This window comes from Quercus robur, chromosome 1, assembly GCF_932294415.1.
Source record: "Quercus robur chromosome 1, dhQueRobu3.1, whole genome shotgun sequence".
NCBI classification, from domain to species: Eukaryota; Viridiplantae; Streptophyta; class Magnoliopsida; order Fagales; family Fagaceae; genus Quercus; species Quercus robur.
The window spans coordinates 28,579,301-28,606,259 of NC_065534.1; the positions used below are offsets into that span (position 1 = coordinate 28,579,301).

The following is a 26,959-nucleotide window of genomic DNA, read 5'->3' on the forward strand; positions in this document are numbered from 1 at the left end:
TTTTGGACAACTTTTTATATTTTTCATAAAAATTATATTAAAATTTTCTTAAAATAGATTACTAATTAATGTCCTAAGAGCACCCATTAATCAGACTATTTATTAAAAATAATAAATCTACGGATACAAAATTTCATAAAGCTTGTTTGACAACTATTGATATGACATATTTTAGTTTTTACATAATTAAAATTATATTAGTGATGTGTTTATATGAAAATAATGTTACTTTGATGAAAACCTAACACCTTAATAAGTTGTGAAGAAAGTTGTAAAAATTGAGCAATGTTAGAGACAATATACCTTTTATTATATAAGACTTACAAACTGATGACTTACAAATTGATGTCCTACAAATAATTAGATTGTTAAAGTTTATCAATCATGTTCATTGCCACGTCTAGGGCTATACACATTCCGATCAGAATTGACAAACCTAGAAGGAGTTGAGGTGGCCACACCACTCTTAACTGTAATTGAAGATGCACATAATGGAGGTTAGAGATTTTGAGGAAAATCGGTCATTAGCTAGTGTGGTATCGATTCCTATTTTAAAACTTTCTTACAAGTCCATATCACACTATTGTTAGGGGTATATCCTTCATAAAACCCACCATTTTGTCTAGGGACTAGTTACGCTCTGTTTGTTTCAACAATGATATTTTCTAGAAATGAGTCATTTTCCAAGAAACATTTTCTATAAAACTATCTCATTTTCTAATATTTGGTAGTAACTTTAAATGAGTTGAAAAATAACCTCCTAATTTCCTTTGTTTAGCTTGTTGTGAGATAGAGTTGTTTTCCAAAAAAATTTAATGGAAAACAATTTCTAAAAATAAGCCATAATTTTTATGTTGACTAAAGATATTTTTCCTTTAACTCATCTTTTTTTATGCTACCAAACACTAGAAAATAAGAACTACTATATTTACACAAGGTTTTTCATCGACACAAACGAAGCGTGAACAAAACTCCCAACTCCTTCTTCATTCTTCACTTTTCACGCATTTGCTTTTCTCTCTATCTCTCTCTCTCATAAGGTCAAACTTGTGTAGCGATGTCATCCACGAGGTTCACATGCCTAGCCTACGCCTCCATGATTTGGATTGAGGAACTCCCTCACATACTTAGCCCTCCGTGCTTTGGATTAAATTTAGGAAGGTAACTAAGATTTTGATTTGATCTTAAGATTCGATGTGGCCTTCTTCTTATTTATTTATTTTTTTATTTTTTTGTGTTTTAGTCTTTAGATTTGGTGTGGTTGTGTGTGTGTGTTTTGATCTTTTATCTTTAGATATTATGTTGGCATTTGACCATCACACCAGCATCAATGACCGAAAATGTAATCAGAGATTTTGATTCTTGAGGTGTGGCATTGTAAACACCGCATTTTGTACCCGTTAATAAATTTTGGTCCCTAGACCCAATGATAAGCTTGAAATATGTCAACCAAGGGAAATTAAAGAGTTCACAATAATTTGGAAGTAATCACAACTCAAAAGTGCTTAAATCACTTTGAAATCGATATTGAAAAATGACATTCAATCACTATTTTGACCATAACTTTTAATCCACAAAGAAGTTTTGATCCTAGGCTTCAATTTGAACACAAATTTTGCTTAATTTGGACTTATATTGAGTAAGTTATGACTATTTGAAGTTGGGCTAACTGGGCAATCCAATTTTCTAGGTTTTTAAACTTCAGTTTAAGGCCCAAAAATTACGAGAAAAAACTGTAATTACTAGACTATTTGACACTAACTAAAGGTTTAAAAATGAAGCTGCAATGCATAAGAGAACCCCTAAGTGGCTTTGGTGATTATTAGTGGTTTCTTAAATCAATAAGTGGGATTGTGATAGCCTTTTTTATGGGGTCCAAGTGTTAACGTTGAAAGTCATCTTTATTTGCAGTGACTATATATGTAGGGACTAAAAAAAAGGATTTGTAATGTAATGTATCTATATGTGAAAATTAGATGTAATGTAATATAAAAATGTTCACAACTATGTAATGTTCAACTTATGAAATCAATGGCAGTATTTTTTCTCAAGTTTAGTAATTATCTGCTGCCTTGCTTAGAATTGTATTTTCCCTTAAAAAAGAGCTTTTGGAACTTTTGGGAGCCAAATATCCTTAGATTTTATAGTTCAAATTGCCCTATGTTTGTTAAGATGCAATTTACTACATCTCCCTTTTCCCATCTTATTATTTAGTGCTCTGCCAAAACTCAGTATCAATGGAAGTAATGTCTCTAAGCACCAAGACCCGTGATCTCTTGAAAAGCTTTTCTTCGGTTTGAATGTTTCAATCAAATTGCACCATAGCATTGACCGCTTGCCACATTTCCATTTGTAATTCTTTAATTCATTCAATATATATTGGTCCATTCCAGATGTTGGTTCTTGGAGGAACTAATTGAAACTAGCCATTAAATTTAGGGTGTGGTAGGAAAAATACTGGTAGGAAAGGTTGTAGATTCATTTCTGAGCTTTATGGCTTCTATTTTAATTGTCATAGCTTTCAAGATAACCAAACAAATGTCACCCTAGTTTTTTATTTTCATATATATCTTCAAGTATATCTAATAACTTGATGAGATTTTATATCAGAATTTAACTTGAAACTCTACTATCTTTTAATGGTAAAATCAATCGAGAAAAAAAAAATTATATATTTCTATTTAGAAAACAAAAAGAGGCTTCCCTGTAAAAGTAGTTTATTTCGCCTAAGAGCAAGGAGTAGTAGAGTACGATAAGAGAAAACAATCAGGTAGCACATGAACTTGCATAACTTCAATTATCTATCTGTATTTTTGTTACTATTTTTTCCTTAGAATAAAACTATAATGAAGGGGATGTTTGTATTAAGTTTATGCTTGGAGTTGCGGGTGGACGTATCAATGATATCATACCAACTAATCAAAAAGTCGTGTAATCAAGATAGCATCGTTTATCCTTGGGAAATTTTTATTCAAGGTTCCACAACCTCAACTCCCACATCAATATGTGATCTTTCCTTATAATTTTTTAATTTTGGGATTTTTTTTATTATAGAGTTTTAACCTATGTTTGTATTAAGTTTATGCTTGGAGTTGCGGGTGGACGTATCAATGATATCATACCAACTAATCAAAAAGTCGTGTAATCAAGATAGCATCATTTATCCTTGGGAAATTTTTATTCAAGGTTCCACAACCTCGAGTCCCACATCAATATGCGATCTTTCCTTATAATTTTTTAATTTTGGGATTTTTTTATTATAGAGTTTTAACCTATGTTTGTATTAAGTTTATGCTTGGAGTTGCGGGTGGACGTATCAATGATATCATACCAACTAATCAAAAAGTCGTGTAATCAAGATAGCATCGTTTATCCTTGGGAAATTTTTATTCAAGGTTCCACAACCTCGACTCCCACATCAATATGCGATCTTTCCTTAGAATTTTTTAATTTTGGGATTTTTTTATTATAGAGCTTTAACCTATAGAATCCATTTTTTACGATTGTGCTCTTTATCATCAGACCAAAACACCAATGAGTTTTTAGAGTAAGCAGAGATTGAAACCTAGATGTGGTACATTTTTGTGCTAATGGATTTTATTGTTATGTTACAATTTTTGTGCTAATGGATTATGGATGTGGTACGTTTTTCTCCACTAATAGTGCAATCTTTATCAATTTTAGTCTCAGGCTCTCAGTTAAAATATCAGTCCTATAATACCCTTTCTCTTAGCTATATTGGTTTTTCTGTGTGTTTTTTTTTTTTTTCCTTGAATAAATTTCATACTAAAAAAATACAATGTTTGCAGCTTTGTTTTTTTCCCCCCTAATATTATTAATTCTCAAATATGATAAGGAGATTGTTCTTTTTGTAGCTAAACAAAGCTACAAATTCTCTTTCTACACTATTTTAACATGTATTTCAATATAGTTTGAAGAATCCGAATTCAACCTTGATGAGAAAGAGGAAAAGATTGAATCATTGCATTTTGTTAATTTTGACCTTTATAAAGATTGAAAAAGAATAGTTTAGAAAAAATATTATTTTTGTTAATATTAAGGTTTATGTTAGAATGATAGCATTTACCATTGGTTAACTTTGAATATATATTTACTATTGGTTAACTTTGAATATATATAAATACTAATTGATATAAATGGAAAAAATAATATTTCAGATACATGCTAGACATGCATGTTGGAAACACAACAGAATTTGCAAATATGCAAGTGTAAATAAGCATACAAATATGCCAAAGGATCAAATGCAAGACATAAAAATAGAGGGAGACAGAGAGAGAAAAGTACTTGCTATTTATTTATTTAATTAAAGTAATTCTATCAAACTTTGATAGGGTTCTCACTATAGTTTTGAATATATAATTATTATGTATATATATATATATATATATATATATATTGCAGAGTCCCGATTTGTGGCCCAAACCCAAAGTATATGGAATCTCGGCCTAATGAGCTCAATACAATAAATTTGTAGAGAGTGGGTCAAAGTACTAGACCTTAATGAATTGAACAATGGCTAATATGGAATTAAATGACAATCAGGCACAAATAAAATGTATTGATATCAATAGACTTTCAGTCCAAGGAGGCCACAATTATGTATATTGATCACAGTTAAATACAGAGACAATTTAGATTGCTACAGTGCTCTCTTTCTCTTTTTTCGATCCCCTCTCCATGAAGAGTCTTTCACCTTATATATCCTCCTTTGGATCATCTTCACCCTCCACTTGTTGATCATCCAAACTCTTACTTGAGTACCTTTTCTATCAGACACCCTCTCTAGTTTTTTGTAAGTTACGATAACCAAGGTAGTACTGTTTAGAGGTCTTCTCCACATAAATGTGGGCAAGAAAGTAGCTGCAGTGCATTTAATGTGGTGGGGTAGCTTTCCCTTAGATATTTTTAGGTTTCCTTCCTTCTTGTATGTTCCTGAAGCATGTCTCTATCATTGGAGCTTCTTAGAGGATTACGCTAACAGATGGAGTACATATTGTGAACTATATTCATCATATCCGAAGAGGAGTTCCTCCTCGGACAACCTCTCACTTGTTCCCCATCTTTGAGACTTTAATTGGGAATGTTTAACAACTAATTCTTTCTCCTCGGACCTATCAATGTCCTCCGACAAGGCCCAAGGCCCAATATACTATTTTGGGCCCTTGTTCCTACATATATATATATATATATATATAAGTAATTATAACGATGTGATTTAATCTCAAATTTTAATATTTCACTCACCTCAAATTCTATTAAATCCAAGTAATTTAAAATAAATTAAATATTTTGATTATATATCATAATTTTATATATTAATATGTAAAATTTATATACTACACACCATGTACGCACAAAGTGACTCAATATATGTATGTATACATGTTGCAAATTAATTTGTTTTTATCGTATGACTCACAAATTAGTCACAAATTATTAATATAGTTTTAACATAAATAACTTCTAATTAAGCCGTGCATCACACGAGTATAATACTAGTATATATATATACATATATAACCGAAATCTCTGAAACTCTCACAATTTTCTACATCATCATTTTAATTTTTTAAATTAAATAGTGAGAGAGTCCTAATATGAGTCTCTCTCTCTTTTTTCCTTAATCCTAAAGTTCTTTTTTTATTTTTTTTATTTTTATGTAAGTCTTTCTTCTTCTTTTTTTCAAACCTAAAGTGAGTCCCTTAAAAAAATAAATAAATAAATAAATAAAAAAAATCTAATGTGTGGTCTTTTTTAAAACTAAATAGTGAGAGTCCTAAAATGAGTCTCTCTCTTTTTTCCTTCATCCTAAATTTTGTTTGTTTGTTTTGTTTTGTTTTAGGGATAATTACAGTAAAACCACCAAAGGTCAAAACTTATCACTTTGCCCACCTGAGGTTAGTTCTATTAGCCTTCCGTAACCCACCTCTCCATTTGCCGTTAGAAAAACACATTTTTAGGCTAAAACAAATATAACAAAAATTAAAAAGCTAGGGTTTTTCATTGCTCATGAACTTCAATGAGAACAAAGTGGAGGAACAACACACCAATCAAATGACTCAATGAAATTATTTTTAATCTATAACAATATCAACAATTTCACAACAGCCCAACTATCACAACAGCCACAATCACACCAGTACTTAACCCTTTCTTTGAAGGTAATTTTCCTTTTGCTTGACTCATTATAAGCGCTTCTGTTAACGAGCTCGGGTTCGATGGCACCGTCTGAGCCAATGCAGTCATTGGAGATGTATTGGTGAACGAACAAGCAGGCAAAGGACTCGACCCACATAGCCCTTCATTCCCAGAAAAGCTTCCTTGACCAAAGCACAGTGATGGGTTTCATTTTCCTTCATTCTTGCTTCATGGGTTTCATTTTTTTGTGGTTTTGGTTGTGGGTTCATCTGATTTCGTTCATTCTCGCATCCGTCTCGGTCTTAGCCTCTGCCTCGGCAGTTTGGAGCAAATCCAGGAAAAGGGCCAGCGGTGGTTTAGAGAGAATGGAGCTCAATCTCGACCTCCGTCCCGGTCTCGGCCAAAATGGAGCTCGATCTCGGCCTCCGTCTCGGCCGGCGGTGGTTTTCTTTTTTTCTTTTCTTTTTTTTGCTTTTAGGTTGTGGGTTTGATAATGATTTGATTATGGTGGGGTTATGGGTTGTGGATTGTGGGCATGGTGGTGGTGCTAAGTTGTGGGTTCTAATAGTGGTGGTGGTGGAGTGGGTGGCAACGCTTGGTGGGTTTCAATTTTTCTTTTTTTTTCTTTTTTTGGTTGTGGATTTCATTTGATTTTGGCTTGCTAATGGTGGTTGACCTCCATGGCTGCCGTTAGCACCACTATAAGCCACCGCCACGACAGCCAAGCTGCCGTACAAGCCACCATCAAACTTTAGGTCGAAGCACTTGACCACTACCATCGGTAGGATGAACAATGGTGCTGTTTTTCTCTCTATGGTTTGTTTCTATTTTCTGTTTAATCTATGATTGGGTTCTCAAACTTTTTTTTTATTACAGTTTGGGTTTGAAAAATGAGAGGGATTTTGGTATGGATTCAGAGGATTTAATTGGTTTTGGATGTGTGTAACTGAAAATTTTGAACTATATTTACAAATGTTGTGTTCTTGTGTTTGTGAGGAAAAGATTTAATGGTTTGTGTTTGATCCGTGTTATGTTCTATTTTTAATGAAATGGTGTTTTTCTAACGTTTGAGGATGAGGTGGGTAACTGATTGAAGTTCAGGTGGACAAAGTGATAAGTTTTGAACCACGGATAGGCAAAGCGCAAATTGGCCAAACCTCAGGTGGGTTTACTTTAATTATCCCTTTGTTTTATTTTATTTTATTTTACTTTTTGTTATTTTTTGTTATTTTTTTTTTTTTGAAACCTAAAGTGAGTCCCTTAAAAAAAAAATCTAATGTGAGGTCTAATTAAAAAAATTATAATTATTTTTTTAATCCTAATTCTAATGTAGGTCTCTCAAAAAGTCAAAATTTTTGATTTTATATCATATATAGATTTAATTGCAGTTGAGTACTATGTGAAGTCATCACCATAGAATAACCCACGCCTATGTGGAACCAATGATATGAAAGAAAAAGAATTTTTCTAAACCATTATATTGAACAAAAAATTACTTATTTTCATGCATTTTCAAGTTATACATTTTTCAAAGTTAAGTCATAAACCTTTAAGAAAAATAAGTACTTTTAATTTTTATTTAACTATCTCGTGCATCGCACGAGTTACCGACTAGTTAAAAAGTAAAATCAATACTAAACTTAAACTCAAACTCTCTTAATTCAGGGAAATAAAAAGTGAATTCGTAAAACTCAAACCTTTTCAAGTTTCTAAGCATGCACGATTGATGAAGATAAATAAAATAATATATTTATCTAAAAAATCGTAATAATAGAAAATTTAATGATTGATAAAAATTAGGGATTTCAAAAACATCAAATTGCCAAAGTAATAAGGGGAAAAAAATAAAGGCGAGTTAGATTTCTAAACAACATAAAAATTGTAAGAGAATGAGAATTATTGATAATGGGGGAGAGAAAAGAAGAAGAAGAAGTTGTGCCCAAGAATACATGGAAAAACAATATATATATATATATATATATAGAGAGAGAGAGAGAGAGAGAGAGAGAGAGAGAGAGAGAGAGTTTTCAATTGTGAGGAAATTAGATTTCTAATCATTCTAGGAATTATAAGAGAAGAAAAATTAACTTAGGATGTATGTTTATCCCAAAAAAAAAAATTCATATAGATTGAATGAAAAAAAATTAGAAGTAATTATCTAAAAAAAAAAAAAGCAAAATTTTCATATAGATTAAATACGTTGAATATGTAGTTGAATACATTGCTCTTTTATTTTATTTATTTTTTTTTTTACACGTAGTAATATAATTTAAATAAAAATAAAGGATTAGATGAAGATTGTTGTAGTTTTTTTTTTCTTTTTTTTTTTTACATGTACTATTTTTTTTTTTTACAGGTAATAATATAATTTAAATAAAAAAATGATTAGATGAAGAGTTTGGATAGAAATTAAATTAATATTTCTATCAATTTAAAAAATATAGGAGAAGAAGATAAGACCAAAAAAAATTATATTTACTTTTTTTAAATCTAAATTTTTTTTTTGCAATTCGATGAACCTACTTGACGTAATTACAGCTTCTAAGCCTACTTTTTATTATATAGAATATAATGTTACACTAGTAAAATTAATGTATTTTTTTATATTAGCACATTAATTAAATAAAATTACTAACATAATTTGTTCATAAACACATTATTATATTTGAGTTTGACATATTTAGTAGTCAAGTTTAAAATTGGTTTTGAAATTGACTTTTTCTTTTTCGTTTTTTCTTCTTAATGTGAGTTTTTGAACTTGATTTGTTTGCGAAATAAGCAAATACAACCCATTGTTTATTTTATTTTATTTTGACCTAGTATAGATTGTAATCTAGGAGAAATGGGATTGAAGAAATGATCTTCGACTCGGAAAACCTATAGACTGCAATTCCTCACAACCAGCTGCTACCTCAAACAAAGGAGAGGCTGCGCGAGTTTAGCCTCCATAATTCTTTCACCATAACATCAGTGGTATGACCACCCACCTGTTGGCAATCTCCGAACAGAAATCTATATAAGGTGAACTTCAGTGGTGCTCTATTTGAATCAAAATACAGTGCTGGTATGGTTGTGGTTTCTCTCTTGCAAAAAAACTACTCTCCCTTTCACATCCATTGAAGTGGAAGCTATGGTAGCAAAGAGGGCTCTAGAATTGGCTTTGGAGACAGGTTTTGATCGAGTGATATTGGAATGTGAGATAGATACTCATCTTGGGGATAGCTCTCATTCATTGTCAAATGTCGGCCACATGGTGAAAGATATATAGTACCTTGCCTCTTGTTGGTTGAGAGAAAACAATATTATTAAGCTAAAAGACTCATGACTTGTGTATTAACATTCTAGTGCATGTAATGTGTATAATTCTCTAAATATGTCACTAATGAACAAATCAAATTAATTTTAGTACATTTTTAGAAGCATCAAAATTTAAATCACCATAAAATGAATGTGTCATTTTGAAAACAAATGCAATTCATCATAAAAGTGGTATTCATTTATTTTGTGAGCTTGAATTAACAAAATTGATAAAGTCTCTAATGATTGAATAAGAAATCTGAGGTTCAATCTCCACCTTGTTGGGCTTTGTGGAGTCTAGTTTTGTTTGATCCGGTTTAACGACCTGACTCGACCCGAATAATGTTGCGTGGTTTTTTAATGGGAGATTTACTGAGGCTTAGTCCATGGAGTGGAGGCTTGGGCCGACTTTGATTAGGGTTTTTATTGTGTGGGTTGGTTGCCATGTTTGATATATAGAGAGAAAAATATATTGTAGCCGTATGTTGTACTCTGTATTCTTCCCTGATAATAGTGAAATCCCTGCAACTTCATGGACGTAGGCAAATTGCCGAACCACGTAAATATTGTCTTGTGCGTGTGATTTTTTTTCTTTGGCGTGTGTTTTTTCTCTATTTTTTGTTTCTCACAGGTTGGGAATTTCGGGTTTAATTCCCTACAACTGGTATTAGAGCCTAGGATTAGGTTTGAGTGGGAGCAATGACAGAGGAAGCAGGAAAGTCGTCTAGAATAGAAAAGTTTAATGGCATAGACTTTGCATATTGGAGGATGCAGATTGAAGATTATCTCTATGGGAGGAAATTGCATCTGTCTCTTTTGGGGACAAAACCTGAGAGTATGAAGGTTAAGGAATGGGCGCTTCTTGACAGACAAGTTATAGGAGTTATTAGGTTAACTTTATCTAGGTCTGTTGCACATAATATTGTAAAGGAGAAAACCACAACAGATTTGATGAAGGCATTGTCCGGTATGTATGAAAAGCCGTTAGCAAACAACAAGGTGCATCTGATGAAGAAACTGTTCAATTTGAAGATGACAGAAAATGCATCAGTAGCACAACATCTGAACGAATATAACATTATCACAAATCAATTGTCGTCTGTAGAAATTTATTTTGATGATGAGATTCGTGCTCTGAACGTTTTGGCTTCTTTGCCAAACAGTTGGGAGGCAATGAGGATGACAGTAAGCAATTCTACAGAAAAAGAAAAGCTGAAGTACAATGACATACGAGATTTAATTCTGGCTGAGGAGATTCGCAGAAGAGATGCAGGCGAAACCTCAGGATCTAGTTCTACCCTAAACCTTGAGACAAGAGGCAGAGGTAATAACAGAAATTCAAATCGAGGCATATCAAAATCCAGAAATTCTAATTGGAACAGAAGTAAATCTAGATCAAGCCAACAAGTACAATGCTGGAACTGTGGGAAAATAGGTCACTTTAGGAATCAATGCAAAAGTCCTAAGAAGAAGAATGGAGATGATTCTGCTAATGCTGTAACAAAAGAGGTACAGGATGCATTACTTCTTGTAGTATACAGTCCACTTGATGATTGGGTTTTGGATTTAGGAGCTTCGTTTCATATCACTTCACACCGAGAAATTATACAGAATTATGTTGTATGTGATTTTGGTAAGGTGTATTTGGCTGATGGTTCAGCCTTGGATGTTGTAGGTATAGGAGACGTTCGGATATTGTTGCCCAATGGATCTGTTTGGTTACTGGAGAAGGTTCGATATATTCCTGACCTGAGGAGGAATTTAATTTCTGTTAGAGAACTTGATGATGAAGGGTATGCAATACTATTTGTTGGTGGTACTTGGAAGGTTACAAAGGGAGCTAGGGTATTGGCTCGTGGAAAGAAGACTGGTACTTTGTATATGACCTCATGTCCAAGAGACACAATTGCAGTTGTTGATGCAAGTACTGATACAAGCCTATGGCACCGCAGACTTGGTCACATGAGTAAGAAAGGGATGAAGATGCTGCTGTCAAATGGAAAACTACCAGAATTGAAGTCCATTGATTTTGACATGTGTGAAAGCTGCATCTTAGGAAAGCAAAAAAATGTGAGTTTTTTGAAAACTAGCAGGACACTGAAGGCTGCAAAATTGGAGTTAGTACACACTGATTTGTGGAGGCCTTCTCCAGTTGCATCCTTTAGAGGTTCAAGGTATTACATCACTCTTATTGATGACTCAAGCAAAAAGTTATGGATTTATTTTTTGAAAAATAAATCTGATGTATTTGAAACTTTTAAGAAGTGGAAGGCCATGGTTGAGACAAAAACAGGTTTGAAAGTAAAATATTTGAGGTCAGATAATGGAGGAGAGTACATAGATGGAGAGTTTAATGAGTATTGTGCTGCACAGGGAATTAGGATGGAGAAGATCATTCCTAGGACACCACAGCAGAATGGTGTGGTTGAGCGCATGAACAGAACTCTCAATGAGCGTGCTAGAAGTATGAGGTTGCATGCTAGACTACCAAAAACTTTTTGGGCTGATGCTGTTAGCACTACAGCTTACCTGATAAACCGAGGACCATCAGTTCCTATGGAGTTCAGACTTCCTGAGAAGGTTTGGAGTGGTAAAGAGGTAAAGTTTTAACATTTAAAAGTTTTTGGTTGTGTTTCTTATGTTCATATTGATTCTGATGCTCATAGTAAACTTGATGCAAAGTCTAAAATATGTTTTTTCATTGGTTATGGTGATGAGAAATTTGGCTATAGGTTTTGGGATGAACAAAACAGGAAAATCATCAGAAGTAGAAATGTGATATTTAATGAACAGATTATGTACAAGGACAGGTCTACTGTAGTGTCAGATGTTACAGAGATAGATCAAAAGAAATCTGAGTTTGTCAACTTAGATGAATTGACTGAAGGTACTGTCCAGAAAAGGGGTGAAGAAGATAAGAAGAATGTAAATTCACAGGTAGATCTGAATACACCTGTAGCTGAAGTCCACAGATCTTCCAGGAACATTAAACCTCCACAGCGTTATTCACCCACTCTAAATTATCTCCTGTTGATTGATGGTGGTGAGTCAGAGTGTTATGATGAAGCCTTGCAAGATGAGAATTCAAGCAAGTGGGAGTTAGCCATGAAGGATGAGATGGATTCCTTGTTGGGGAATCAGATATGGGAACTGACTGAATTGCCAGTAGGAAAGAAGGCTTTGCACAACAAGTGGGTATACAAAATAAAGAATGAGCATGATGATAGCAAACATTACAAGGCCAGATTAGTTGTTAAAGGGTTTCAGCAGAAGGAAGGCATTGACTACACAGAGATATTTTCTCCAGTTGTGAAGATGTCAACATTCAGACTGGTGCTGGGAATGGTGGCTGCTGAAAACTTACATCTTAAGCAGTTAGAAGTGAAGACGGCATTCCTTCATGGTGACTTGGAGGAAGACCTTTACATGATTCAGCCAAAATGGTTCATTGTTCAGGGACAAGAGAATCTAGTCTGCAAACTAAAAAAGAGCTTGTATGGCCTAAAACAAGCTCCAAGATAGTGATACAAGAAATTTAACAGTTTTATGCATAGAATTGGGTTCAAGAGATGTGAAGCTGATCACTGTTGCTATGTTAAGTCTTTTGACAATTCTTACTTCATATTACTGTTGTATGTGGATGATATACTTATTGTAGGGTCTAGCATTGAGGAGATTAATAATCTGAAGAAGCAATTGTCCAAACAGTTTGCAATGAAGGATTTAGGAGCTGCAAAGCAAATCCTTGGTATGAGAATCATTAGAGACAAGGCTAATGGTACATTGAAGCTTTCATAGTCAGAGTATGTGAAGAAAGTTCTCAGCAGGTTCAACATGAATGAAGCTAAACCAGTTAGCACACCCTTGGGTAGTCATTTCGAACTAAGCAAAGAACAGTCACTGAAAACAGAAGAAAAAAGGGACCATATGAGCAAGGTGCCTTATGCCTCAGCTATTGACAGTTTGATGTATGCTATGATGTGTACAAGGCCAGACATTGCACATGTAGTGGGAGTTGTGAGCAGATTCATGAGTAGGCCTGGAAAGCAGCATTGGGAGGCAGTCAAGTGGATTCTGAGCTATCTGAAGGGTTCATCAGATACATGTCTTTGCTTCACAGGTGCAAGTTTGAAATTGCAGGGTTATGTAGATGCTGATTTTGCTGGTAATATTGATAGTAAAAAGAGTACTACTAGATTTGTTTTTTCTTTGGGTGGTACAGCTATATCATGGGCTTCAAATCTACAGAAGATTGTTACTTTGTCTACTACAGAAGCTGAGTATGTTGCAACAACTGAAGCTGGAAAGGAGATGATTTGGCTACATGGTTTCTTAGATGAATTGGGTAAGAAACAGGAGATGGGCATTCTACACAGTGACAGTCAGAGTGCAATTTTTCTTGCCAAAAATTTGGCTTTTCATTCAAAGTCGAAGCATATACAAACAAAATATCACTTTATCTGTTACCTTGTTGAAGATAAACTAGTAATACTTGAGAAGATTTGTGGATCTAAGAACCCGACAGACATGTTGACTAAGGGTGTCACTATTGAGAAGTTGAAGCTGTGCGCAACTTCAATTGGTCTTCTAGCTTGAGGACAGGAGGACGAGTTGCAGGAATGAGGGATTGTTTCTTGGATGATAGCGATTTGATGTTGGTGATTGAACTAGTCTCCAAGTGGGAGATTTGTTGGGTTTTGTGGAATCTAGTTTTGTTTGATTTGGTTTGACAACCCGACTTGACCCGACCCAAATAATGTTGCGTGGTTCTTTAATGGGAGATTTACTGAGGCTTAGTCCATGGAGCAGAGGCTTGGGCCGACTTTGATTAGGGATTTTATTGTGTGGGTTGGTTGTAGTGTTTGATATATGGAGAGAAAAATATATTGTAGCCGTATGTTGTACTCTGTATTCATCCCTGATAATAGTGAAATCCCTGCAACTCTGTGGACGTAGGCAAATTGCCGAACCATGTAAATATTGTCTTGTGCGTGTGATTGTTTTTCTTTGGCGTGTGTTTTTTTTTTTCTATTTTTTGTTTCTCACAGGTTGGGAATTTCGAGTTTAATTCCCTACACGCCTACACAAAAAATTGATTGGTATCTTGGTTTGATGATAAAGAGTTATAATTAGGAGCGAACTCTATAGGTTGAAATTCTCTTTAAAAAAAAAAAGCAACAACAAGAAAATGGGGATTTGAAACGTAGTTCTCTTTCTAAGAGAGATCAAGTTTTTTTATTTAAATCATAAATTTAGGTACATAGAAAATTTCAAAACCTTTTCACAACCGTTAATAGGATTTGATATTGCAATTTCAAAACTTGATGTCTCAACAAATTTAGTAAAAAATTGTGAAAAGTCTTCTAAAATTGTGTTTATTCAAATTTAAGGGCCAACGAATTATCAAGGAAGAAGAAAAAACCATAATTGGAATGGAAATTGGTAATGGAATTTCACATAAAATAATAACATTTCCATAATTTTCTTTAAGGACTCTATATTGGCAAAGAATAAAACAAGAGAAGTAACAGAAGTATACTTAAGTGTCTTATTAGTAAATAATTTATTGCGGTGCATATTAGTAGGGTTATAAACAAGTTGAACCAAATATCAAAAGTTTAGAATTAGTTAAGTATTTGGGTTCCAGTTAGCTCAACTAGTAAAGTCTCTGATGGTTGTGTAAGAGATCTGGGGTTCATTTCCCACATACACCAAAAACTAATTAGTGTCTTGGTCTGATGATAAAGAGCTATCATCAGGAGCGGATGCTATAGGTTGAAACTCTCTAAAAAAAAAAAAGTTAAGTATATTTTATTTTGAACACGAGCAAAGTTGAGCACATCATCAAGCTATAATACATATTCAAACTTAAATCATTTTCTTGTTCAACAAATTTAAGCTTATTCATGAGCTATTTGATTAAATTATTTTTTCCCCACATATAACAAACATCACAACCAAAAAGTTTTACCAACCTCACAATTTTATTCTACTAATTGACTACTTAATTATACTAAAAAAAATATATCAGTTTGAATCAATTGGAAATACTTTTTTTTTTGTGTACTTATAAAAATTAAATTACCAAATTTGTACTATATACAAATTTTCAACAAAATGGACTATTTAATTCACCACTAAATTATAAATAACAATTTAGTGTCTAATGACTTTATGTATAAAGTATAAATCATACAAAAGGAACAATCGCAAGACACTCTCTTGAGGTACCCACATTCTTCAAATCCAATACAAAAGAGTGTGGTAAAAAAAAATGTGAACATATGTCACATTTTGTTGTGTTGCTCTCTTGGACTCTTCAATTTTTGTTAGATCATCTGCGCAACTATTTACTTCACAGAAGAGCCTTAGGTGGGCGGTCCAGTCTTGAGCCATCGTGTTCCTGCAATCACAAAGTAATTCAACAATATCCAGTGCCAAAACACCATGAGGGGTTAGCCAGTTAACCACAACTTGGAGATCAATTTCTAAAATTAATGAATTTATAGCCTAGACGCCATGCTAGATTTATCAAATCGCCCAATGTTCAGCCAAGTTATTGGTTTTGGTGCTTAATTTTAAAGAGAAACCTTTAATCAAGTGGCCACAACTATTTCTAAAAGCACCCCCCAAAGGGCGAGCTTGCTATTTTTATGAATTTTATTCTATTAAAAATCTTCATTGATCGTAATTTTGATAGGAGATGCTAAATATTCTTTTATTAAATGTTTTTGTTCATGTCTAATATCAAAATGATACTATCTTTATATATTCATTAAAGTTTAAAAGATAATAAGTTCTCCTAAAAATATTTACTAAATATATATACTTAAAAGTTTATATTTTATGTGCAATATATTTATAAATTATAACTTACTCTAATAATAAAACATTAAGGCTCTGTTTGATGAGTTTGAGTAATATTTTTTGAATGTTTTTTTATATATGTGTGGGTGAAAAAGTGTATTGAAATGTATGTAAAATTATTTAAAATATAAAAATGTGTATTTAAACCACACAACCAAACAGGCCTAAACTTTGTATATGTATGTAAGTAAGGGGTTTGGCTGGAATAAAATTAAAATCACAACTCCGCCTCCCTCAACCAAAAATTTTTGGTTCCTCTCCTTTCCACCCCCTTGCATTACCCGGGTTTCCTGAGACTCCCATTGATATTTAGAGTAACATAAGGATCAGTTGGCGGAATCCAGGCTATCAATTTCAAAGTTTTTAGGGGGTTTGGGCATAGTTGGAGTAGTTAGGTAGTAGTGTTCCTGGGCCAATCATTATAGGTATAGTGGTAGATGCCTGGAGGTTGGAACCAAGTTATTACTATTTTTTTTTTTTTTTTTTGGCCAATGTGTTAAGCTTATATATTTTTAGTAATAAATAATTCGCTACCCAGTAGGATTTTAAAATTAAAAAAAGTTTATTGAGGTATTATCCATAGAATTTTTCTTGTTTTAATAGATGAATAGTCTCTAGCTAGTACCTTCCAGGCTTCCATATAAAAATGCTAAGCCAAATCTAGATGGTTGGTCAAAATGTTCATGAACTTTGCTCCCAGAAAGATCTGAATTGAAAATTTATCTTCTAATTTACGTTTTTCTATTTAGTTTTACGTAAAATAGAGTTATTTTTCAACAATTTTAGCAAAAAGACAACATGATTTCATGCTAAGTTAAGAAATAATTTTCTTTGATATTTTTTTATACTAGCAAATATTAAAAAATGCATAAACTTTTCCTATGAAACAATATATGGATGTAAGCAGCAATATTAATATTATTTTTTTGTTGAGAAAATGTAAGCAGCAATATCAAGCACTCTGCTTTTGCATTCCTTTGAACTTTCAAAACTTTACAAGCTTTTACATACTCCCCATACAGCGTATACTTGGGGGAAAATCATGACAATTATTTAAAAAAAAAACATACATGTACTAAATTTATTATCTGCAATCACAATTTAAAGCCATAGTATATTCTAATTATTATGGTACAGAGGGACCAAAATCACAATTTAGCCAGAAATCTCAATGGCCTTGACATCAGGCTTCTTCGCCTCCACCTTAGGGACTGTCACAGTGAGAACACCATTCTCCATTGCAGCCTTGATCTGATCCATCTTAGCATTCTCAGGAAGCCTAAACCTCCTCAAGAACTTGCCACTGCTACGCTCCAATCTATGCCACGTGTCTTTCTTCTCTTCCTTCTCCACTTTCCTCTCTCCGCTTATTTGCAGCACTCTGTCATCTTCAACTTCAACCTTCACTTCCTCTTTGTTGAGCCCAGGAAGATCAGCTCTGAACACATGGGCTTCTGGGGTCTCCTTCCAATCCACACGGGTGTTAACCAAAGCAGAAGTTTCTCTTGCAAACTGAGGCTCAGATGAGAATGGCAAATCCTTAAATGGGTCCCAAATCTCGAGTGAGAATGGATCCAATATGTTGCTTCGGTGGCTACCAAAGAAGCTTGGAATTAGTGACATCTTAATTAAGAGCTATGGTACAGAGAAAACTTTTGAAGTGGTTGTTTCTTGAAAAAGCTTACAATGACACTTGCTAATTCTGACTGGTTTGGGAAGAAAGAGTGCGATAGCGAATTTATAGGTTCGTGAGGGATTCTTCAGGTATTTTCTGGGGAGTTCTGGTTGTTGTTTGTCTTTTTCCTTTCTGCTTAATGAATTTTCTGGCTGTTTACCGATTATTTTCAACGAACTTTCTAGCATCTTGGTGAACCTTCTTTGGACTTGGCCCACTTGGGTATCTCGTGTTGCACACAGCCACTGATTCGCGTATTGGGCCTATCCACAATTGCGTTAGCACAAATTTGGCAACACATTTTCAACCCAACCAAGATTTAACCAAAAAAGAAATCCTTTGTATTAAATTATTATAGTATTATTATGATTTTATGGTCGAAGATATTTGAATTCTGATTTTGCTTCTAAAGGAGAGAAAAAAATATCGCTGATATAAGACTCTTTATAATATGTGTGTATGATGAATATATGATTATGTCAGCCAGCCATGAAAAAATCAAATTAATTCTAGTAAATTAAAACTTTAAATTAAAGACACAAAAATTTCAAAACCTTTTTACAATTATTGATATGATATGTTATTACGATTTTTACATAATAAAAGTGACGTTGGCAATGAGTCAATGTGAATGTGATGTTATCTATAATGAAAACTTGATAGGTTAATGTTAACAAGTTATGTAAAAAAATTGTGAAAAATTGTCTCCAACATTGCTTTTATTAAAATTCAAGGAACAACTAATAAGAAAGGGAGAAGAAAAAAAATCATAATTGGAATGATAATGTAACGGACATCACATAAAATTATATCATTTCCATAATTTTCTTTAAGGAATCTATTATCTATATTAATAAAGAATAAATCATAGCAAAATTGTAGTAAGGTAATGTATTAGATAATTATTAATTGAGGTGCATATTAGTTGGGTTGTAAATAAGTCATGCTGAATATTAAAAGTTTAGGTTTGCTTAATTTAATTTAATTTCAATCACAAGCAAGTCCAGACACATCATCAAGTTATAATATATATCTAAACTTGGTTTATTTTCTTGTTGAAGAATTTCAAGCTTGTTCACAACAAGCTATTATTAAATTATTATTTTTCCGCATATAATAAGAACAACAATTAAATTATTTACCGCCTTCACAATTTTATTCCAATAATTGATAACTTAATTATAGTTACGAATATATCATTTGAGTCAATCTATAATAAATATATCATTTGAATCAATTAGGAAGACTAGTTTTCATTGTATAGTTATAAAAATTAGATTATCAATCTAATTCTCAAAAAAAAAAAAAAAAAACGATTTACCAACCTTGTACTACATATAATTTTTAGTACCAGATGAACTATTTAAATCATGAATAAGTTTTAAATACAATAGTTTAGTATCTTATGAATTTATTTATAAACTTATACAATTCAATCTCAAGTATATATAATTATAGGGTCAAATACATAAACTAACCCCGAGGTTTGGGCTAATTCCAAAAAAGTTCAAGACTTTTCAAAACTAACCAGATTGGTCCTTAAGCACAATTTGGTCCGAAACGGTGAGACTCCCTTTCCTCTCTCCTCACTCTTCTCTCTTCTTTCATATTTCTTACTTCTTGTCCCTCATTCTATTGCGCAAACCAAAAAAACAAAATCCACCACAACCCAAAAATCTACCCGTTGAGATCACAACCACCACCTCACCACCATTGTTACAAAGCCCAACACCACAAACCAAAACCATAAATTAGAACCCAAACCACCATAGACCCATACTCATGGCCAACCAAACCACCCAACTGTCATGCCCCGAACCCAAGTAAGAGCTAGGCATGTGACAACAGCCACACACTTATAAAGTTTACACCTTACAAGTGTGAAAGACCTTCTTAACAACTAAAGAATTATCCTCAAAGAAAATTTCATCAATAAATTTAAAAATATCCTCAATAATGCAATTCTCAAAAGATCTCCAAATAATAATCTTCCAACATCGAAATAAAAATAAACTAAATCCTTTAAATCTAAAGTTCTATACAAATGGTAATTTAAAACCTAAAAGTTCAAATCTTATTCCATTGATTTCCTAAACTTCACTCATGCGCACATCCCAGCGGAAGCCCAAACATATATTACTCTTCCTAATTAGAAATTGAAAGGGGAAAGAGGGGGGGGTGAGTTGACAACTCAATAAGTAACCAAAGTCCTAATAAGTTCTATCAAGCAAATAGATTTGTAAAATAATAAGTTGTATATAGATCAAATATTTTAAATCTTACAAATATATCATAGATAAATTATAAATTAATATATTTTCCATATATATCAAAGCTATAATTAACAATAGGTTCCCAAAAACACAAAAGCAATTTCAAGGACTTTAAACAATTCAAATATTCAACATAATTCATATTCTTAACAATCCTTACAACTATGGTTACACTACATCCCTTTGACTAGGCATCAAATTCAGATGAAACTAGTTCCATGCTAATGTATTTCCCCCATTAACTGGGTTCAAAAACACGATAAGCTCGTGATGCCCCAGATAAAATTAGTTTCAGTACCAATGAATAACCCCCATTGGCTAGGTATCAGAGTTAAAACATAGTCAGATTGTCTAAAATCATATATATCAAATTATAGTTCAAACAAAAATATATTTCATTCAAATACATATATAAAATCATATATTTAGTAAATCAAATATATTTGTCACAATTCTTTATTATTTACTTTAATTCAATGTAGCTAAACAATTAAAATAAACTTGTAACAATTATAAAAAAAAATTCAGTAGTTAAAATACGTAAAATAAAATCAATTAGGATAAGGTTACTTGCCTCAGCTAACTCACCACAAAGAACTTCTCCCTAACACTTTCTCTAAAATCCTTAGATATTACCTAAATAATTTTCAAGCACTATACTCAATAATCAAATAACTCAAGAAAAACTTATAACAGTACCCGGTTAGAAGAGAGACTACTAAAAAATAATAACTAATAATTTCTCATTATTAACTCACACAAAAAAATCCACATATTCATAATATATATTTCCTTTACTTTCTGCCACCTAAAACCTTAGTGCACTTTTGAGATAAGGACAAAATTAGATACATGACTATGTCATCTAAATCAAAGCACCTGGGCTTTTACGGATACACAATTTTTTAATTTTTTTTTCTACCACCTGCCACCATTATCATCTTTTGAGATGATAACTCCAAGTACAAGCTAGGCCATGTGCCTTATGGAAAAACAGCCACTATTTCTTCTTCATCTTCTTCTTTTTTTATTTTTTTTTAACTTGTCAGACCTCAACTCCATCAATTCAGTACCATTCCTTTAATAAAGGGCTGCAATTTTTTTCCAAATAACCTTAAATATCAAACAATTTCATTAGTTATCACATTTTAAAACAATGTGAAAAACTAGCATTTTGAATGTCTAAAACTCGAGTTTTAAGATAAAACTCAAGTCTTTAAGTCTCGATTTGTAAGTGGTGGGAACTCGAGTTTTTAAGACTCAAGTTTCGCTGTATTATTTTTTCCTTCTTCTTCTATGCGTTCTTCTTTCTTGCGTTTTTGCATTCCTTAGTACTTTCAAAACATTACAAAGTGTTTACATATTCCCCGTACAACATTTATTTGGGGGGACAAGTCATGAAAATTATCAAACAATGAAACAAACATTGAACTAAAATTTATTTTATGCAATTAGAATTTAAGGCCTATGTTTATATTAACTATGCAATATAGGGACCAAATCACAATTTAGCCAGAAATCTCAATGGATTTGACATCAGGCTTCTTCACCTCCACCTTAGGAATAGTCACAATGAGAACACCATTCTCCATGGAAGCCTTAATCTGATCCATCTTAGCACTCTCAGGAAGCCTAAACCTCCTCAAGAACTTGCCGTTGCTGTGCTCCACTCTATGCCACGTGTCTTTCGTCTCTTCCTTCTCCATTTTCCTCTCTCTGCTTATTTGGAGCACTCTGTCATCTTCAACTTCAACCTTCACTTCCTCTTTGTTGAGCCCAGGAACAGGGCCGGCTCTATGGTGGAGCAAAAAATGCAACCGCCTAAGGCCCCAAGTAAAAAAAAGGCCCCTAAATTTTAACCAATAGGATTATTTATAATCAATAAATAAAATAATTTTTTTTATTAGATGAAAAAAAAAAATAGAGAAAAATGCAACGTCGTCCACAATATTTTTTACAACACTTGTACAACTAATGCTAAGTAGCAAGTTATTACCGCCTATTGTTGATGGCAAAAAAATAATTATAGTGATATTTTCAAATAAAAAACAAAAAACAGTTTAAAATCTAGGATTTGTTGTAAAAAATATTGTGAATGTTGCACTTCTAAAAAAAAAAGAATAATAATAAGAGTTTAATTAGCAAACTTTTACTAGTTTTCATCTAAATTTATCACTAACACCACTGTTTTACTTACCACTATCAATCTACCACATCAACAAGTATGAAAAATTTTGTCAAATTTTTTTTTCTTAAAAATTCAAAAAAAAAAAAAAATTCTATGTAGTTCATGTTAGTTAGTAGTAATTTTGCATCTAAATAAGATGATCAATTTTCGCCTTAGACCCCCAAATGCATCAAGCCGTCCCTGCCCAGGAAGACCAGCTTTGAACACATGGGCTTCTCGGGTCTCCTTCCAATCCACGCGGGTGTTAACCAAAGCAGAATTTTCTTTTGCAAACTGAGATTCCGATGAGAATGGAAAATCCTTAAAAGGGTCCCAAATCTTGAGTGAGAATGGGTTTGAGATGTTGCTTCGGCGGCTACCAAAGAAGCTTGGAATTAGCGACATCTTAATTAGGAACTATAGTACAGAAAAACCTTTGAAGTTTGAAGTAGTTGCTTGTTGGGATGCTTACAATGACACACGATTTTTGACTGGTTTGATAGATTACAGAGTGGTAGCGAAATTTTTAGGTTCGTGGAGGATTCTTACGGTATTTTCTCAGGAGTTCTAGTTATTAGTCTTCTCTGCTTTTCTTGACAAACTTTCAAGTCGGTTAATTTTAATTTTCCAAACGAACGTTGTAGTATGATCTTTGCAGACCTTTGTGGAACTGGCCTACTTGGGTATTTCCTTGTGTTACTGATTCATGTATCGGGCCTCTGTACAATTGCACTTACAAGGATTTGGCAACATATTTTAACCCAACCAAGATAATATATATAAATATATATATATATATAAGGGGTGGCATCAACTGATTAACATGGATCTAAACGAAATGTGTGTCAATATCTGTATATGGAATATTAATTCTTGTAACTTTTAAAAGCACCAAAATTTTAACCAGCATAAAATAATGGAGAAAATTCTTGTATTATATGATCTCATGAGACCATCTTATAATATATTTACTCAAAATAATGGATCATTTCGAAAACAACTTAATTCATCGTAAAAGTGGTATTTATCAAAACAATAATTTAAGGACAAAAAAGTTCTCACTTTTTTGCATCTGCTATTATTACAACTTGTTGTGATTGTTACATAATAAAATTTGCATCAGTAGTTGACCCATGTAAAATGATGTTGCTTCAATTGAAACTATTTTATTTTAGACATTCTCTAATTGAAACTTAACACCTTAATAAGTTGTGACAAAATTTGTGTATCTAACATTGTTCTTATTAAAAATTGAGGGGCAGCAAATCAAGGAAGGAGGAAAAATCATAATTGGCATGGAAATGTGTGTATACACACACACACAATCAGTTCCATAATTTTTTTAAGTACTTTAGATTAGTAATGAATAAAGGTAGGGAGAGGTAACAGAAGTAGATTAAGGTATATTTGAGTAATTTACTAATGAAGTTGTATATTTGTGGGGTTGTAAATGAGTTGAGTTGATTATTTAAAGTTGAGTAGAGTTTACACACGAATTCTTTGATTAACTTATTCTTTTTCTATATAGTAAACGCCTTAACTAAAATTTTGTACTGCCTTCTCAATTTTTTTAATAATAATTAATAATAATCACCATTGGCGAGTTTTATGCAGGGATAAGAAGCACTTGAAAAGACCTATAACTTCAAACCACGTGCCAAATGATTGCGAATTCGAGTAGTAGCACCTTACTTTGCACTAGTGGTAACCATGGGCTTACCCAAAAGCCTAAGTGGCATTGTATCGTGGGACGTGAGGCAATGATTACCCACGGAAGCCCTCTTATTTTTGTTCTAAGAAAAAATCATATATAATATATATTATATTGAAGTCGAAGCACAATCTTTATTTAATTTTTTTTAATTGTTGTCTAATTTTGCTTTAAATGTCCGATTTAATTTTCTTTATTTGGATGCCAAATGAGTCGTTCATAATACTAAATGCGAAAGCAGAGATGACCCCTTCACTCACCTTGGTCAGACTACTATATTGTTGCTTCAATTAAATGTTTGTGTAGCATTGGTTACAACCTAGTTAAAGTTAAAATTACATTATTTAAGTTCATGAGATAGACTAATTTTCATTTATAAACTTATAAAAATTAGATTTACCTAATGCTATAAAAAATTTATATAATTATTTACTACAAAATAAAATGTTTTATATTATCAATAAATTACAAATAATAAGTTAACATATTATGAACATATATATATATATATATACAAAAACTTATACAATTCAATTTTAAGTCTATGTAATTATTTTTTATGCATGTTTTAAAAATAATTATATATATATATATATATATTCAAATCTAGTATTTGAGCCTCACATTCGTGAGCTTGTTCACAAGCACTTGATTATGTTTGAGTTTAAGTTGTTTACTAAATAAAAAGTATAAAAATTTTTTTTAAAAGTTGAGTCTAAATTATTTATTTATAGTTTGGTTCATTTACAACCTCCACATTAGAGAGATACATACACCAACAAATGAGCTTTCTCATTCATCATATAATTATAATCATACAATTGACATGTTGACATATCATAAAAAGATCGTACCAAGTGCATATAATTCTCACTTTTTGCAAAATATGAAAGAAGTCATAGTAAGGAATCTACCTCTAATTTGTTTTACAAAGGCCAGTTCCCAAACTTGAATACGAAACCTACTACTACTTTTGCTGGATGACATTTGTTATTATATCTAGGCTCGACGTCTATGTTGGCATAACATAGCGAGTATAAGAAATTTTCATATCTTCAATTTGAACAAAATTTGTACACACTAGGTAATCCAAGTGAGTTTGGGAAACAAAAATATATTAAGGCTAGAGAAACATAAGAAGATGTGTGGTGGTGTTCCCTTAAAAGAAATTGTGGGTTTGTCATTCTGTTGGATGGGTAATCCTATCCTACATAATTAGTGGTAAGAGGTAAGGTAACCTACTAATAGATGAAGAAGAGTCTATTTAGCTTCCACATAAAAATGCTTATCTAGATTTGGATCTTAATTATTAAGGTATTGAATAGATGAAGCCATAAAGAGGCACACAGTCACTAGTCACAGCTCCTGCGGTCTTCTTTTTTTTTTTTTTTTTTTTTGGGTATAGATCTTTTTATTAAGGTATTATCCGCAGATTTTTCTTGTTTTAAATTTTTAATAGTTGAAGAGTCTCATGCTACCTTCCACATTAAAAAAAAAAAAAAAAAAAAAAAAATGCCAAGATACATTTAGATGGTTAATCGGAACGTTGATGCGCTTTGATCTTAGAAAGATCTGAAATTTGTTACTCCACAGAAAACTGATGGAATCATACACATTAAAGTATCTGATTCGATGTTGTCAATTTGAGGAAGAAAGTGAAAACAAACTGAAGAGGGTCGAAAACATTTTAAATAATCTGTTTTTACATTCTTTAGAACTCTCAAAACAAACCAAAGCGTTTACATACTCCCCGGACAGGTAGTCAGGGACACATCATGACAATTATCAAACAAACATAAAACTAAACACCTTCCCAGAACTACGACTATTTATTTTCAGCAATCAAAATTTTTATTTTTGAAATCTTCTGCAATCACAGACTAAGGCATATGCTTATATATTAATTACTATGGCAATATAGATACCAAAATCACAATTTAGCCAGAAATCTCAATGGACTTGACATCAGGCTTCTTCACCTCCACCTTAGGAACCGTCACAGTGAGAACACCATTTTCCATTGAAGCCTTAATCTGATCCATCTTTGCATTCTCAGGAAGCCTAAACCTCCTCAAGAATTTGCCGCTGCTGCGCTCCACTCTATGCCACGTGTCTTTCTTCTCTTCCTTCTCCACCTTCCTCTCTCCGCTTATTTGCAGCACTGTGTCATCTTCAACTTCAACCTTCACCTCCTCTTTGTTGAGCCCAGGAAGATCAGCTTTGAACAAATGGGCTTCTGGGGTCTCCTTCCAATCCACGCGAGTGTCAACCAAGGCAGAAGTTTCTTTTGCAAACTGAGATTCAGATGAGAACGGGAAATCCTTAAATGGGTCCCAAATCTCGAGCGAAAATGGATCCAAGATGTTGCTTCGGCGGCTACCAAAGAAGCTTGGAATCAGCGACATCTTAGTTACTAAATACTGTAAAGAGAAAACCTTAGAAGTTGTTGTTTGTTGGGAAAGCTTACAACTTGCGACTTCGGATTGGTTTGGAAAGAAAGAATGATTTGTGTATTTATAGGTTCTTGGAGGATTCTTCAAGTGTTTTCTCACGAATTCTAGTAGTTATTTGTCTCCTCGATCTGGTCTCGTTGACGAACTTTCTTGTTTTTCAATGAACTTTCCACTTTTCTCTAGCATCTTTGAGAACCTTCTGTTGGACCTAGCGATTCTAGCGCAGTGAGTACTCGGCTGTGCCACAATGCCCGCAAATACCCGTATTGGGCCTAATCCATTAGTCATCCAAAGTTTTGTGAATGCAGAAGGGTTTTTTTTTTTTTTTTTTTTTTTTTTTTTTTTTTTTTTTTT

General features: G+C 32.8%; 3 protein-coding genes across 3 annotated transcripts; all 3 read right to left on the reverse strand.

The window, feature by feature from the left end:
* Window positions 1-17,266: 17,266 nt before the first annotated feature.
* On the reverse strand, window positions 17,267-18,144 carry LOC126728361 (18.2 kDa class I heat shock protein-like). Its single transcript, XM_050434203.1, has one exon. The coding sequence runs from the start codon at window positions 17,947-17,949 to the stop codon at window positions 17,482-17,484; it is 468 nt and encodes a 155-aa protein (XP_050290160.1). The 5' UTR covers window positions 17,950-18,144; the 3' UTR covers window positions 17,267-17,481.
* A 3,521-nt stretch (window positions 18,145-21,665) lies between these two features.
* On the reverse strand, window positions 21,666-22,846 carry LOC126728372 (18.5 kDa class I heat shock protein-like). The gene is made up of 2 exons (XM_050434209.1): window positions 22,657-22,846; window positions 21,666-22,066 (listed from the first exon to the last, which is right to left on the reverse strand). Exons 1-2 carry the CDS (start codon window positions 22,844-22,846, stop codon window positions 21,783-21,785), a joined length of 474 nt encoding a protein of 157 aa, XP_050290166.1. The 3' UTR covers window positions 21,666-21,782.
* A 2,991-nt stretch (window positions 22,847-25,837) lies between these two features.
* On the reverse strand, window positions 25,838-26,727 carry LOC126728354 (18.5 kDa class I heat shock protein-like). The gene has a single exon (XM_050434198.1). The coding sequence runs from the start codon at window positions 26,555-26,557 to the stop codon at window positions 26,090-26,092; it is 468 nt and encodes a 155-aa protein (XP_050290155.1). The 5' UTR covers window positions 26,558-26,727; the 3' UTR covers window positions 25,838-26,089.
* Window positions 26,728-26,959: the final 232 nt, after the last annotated feature.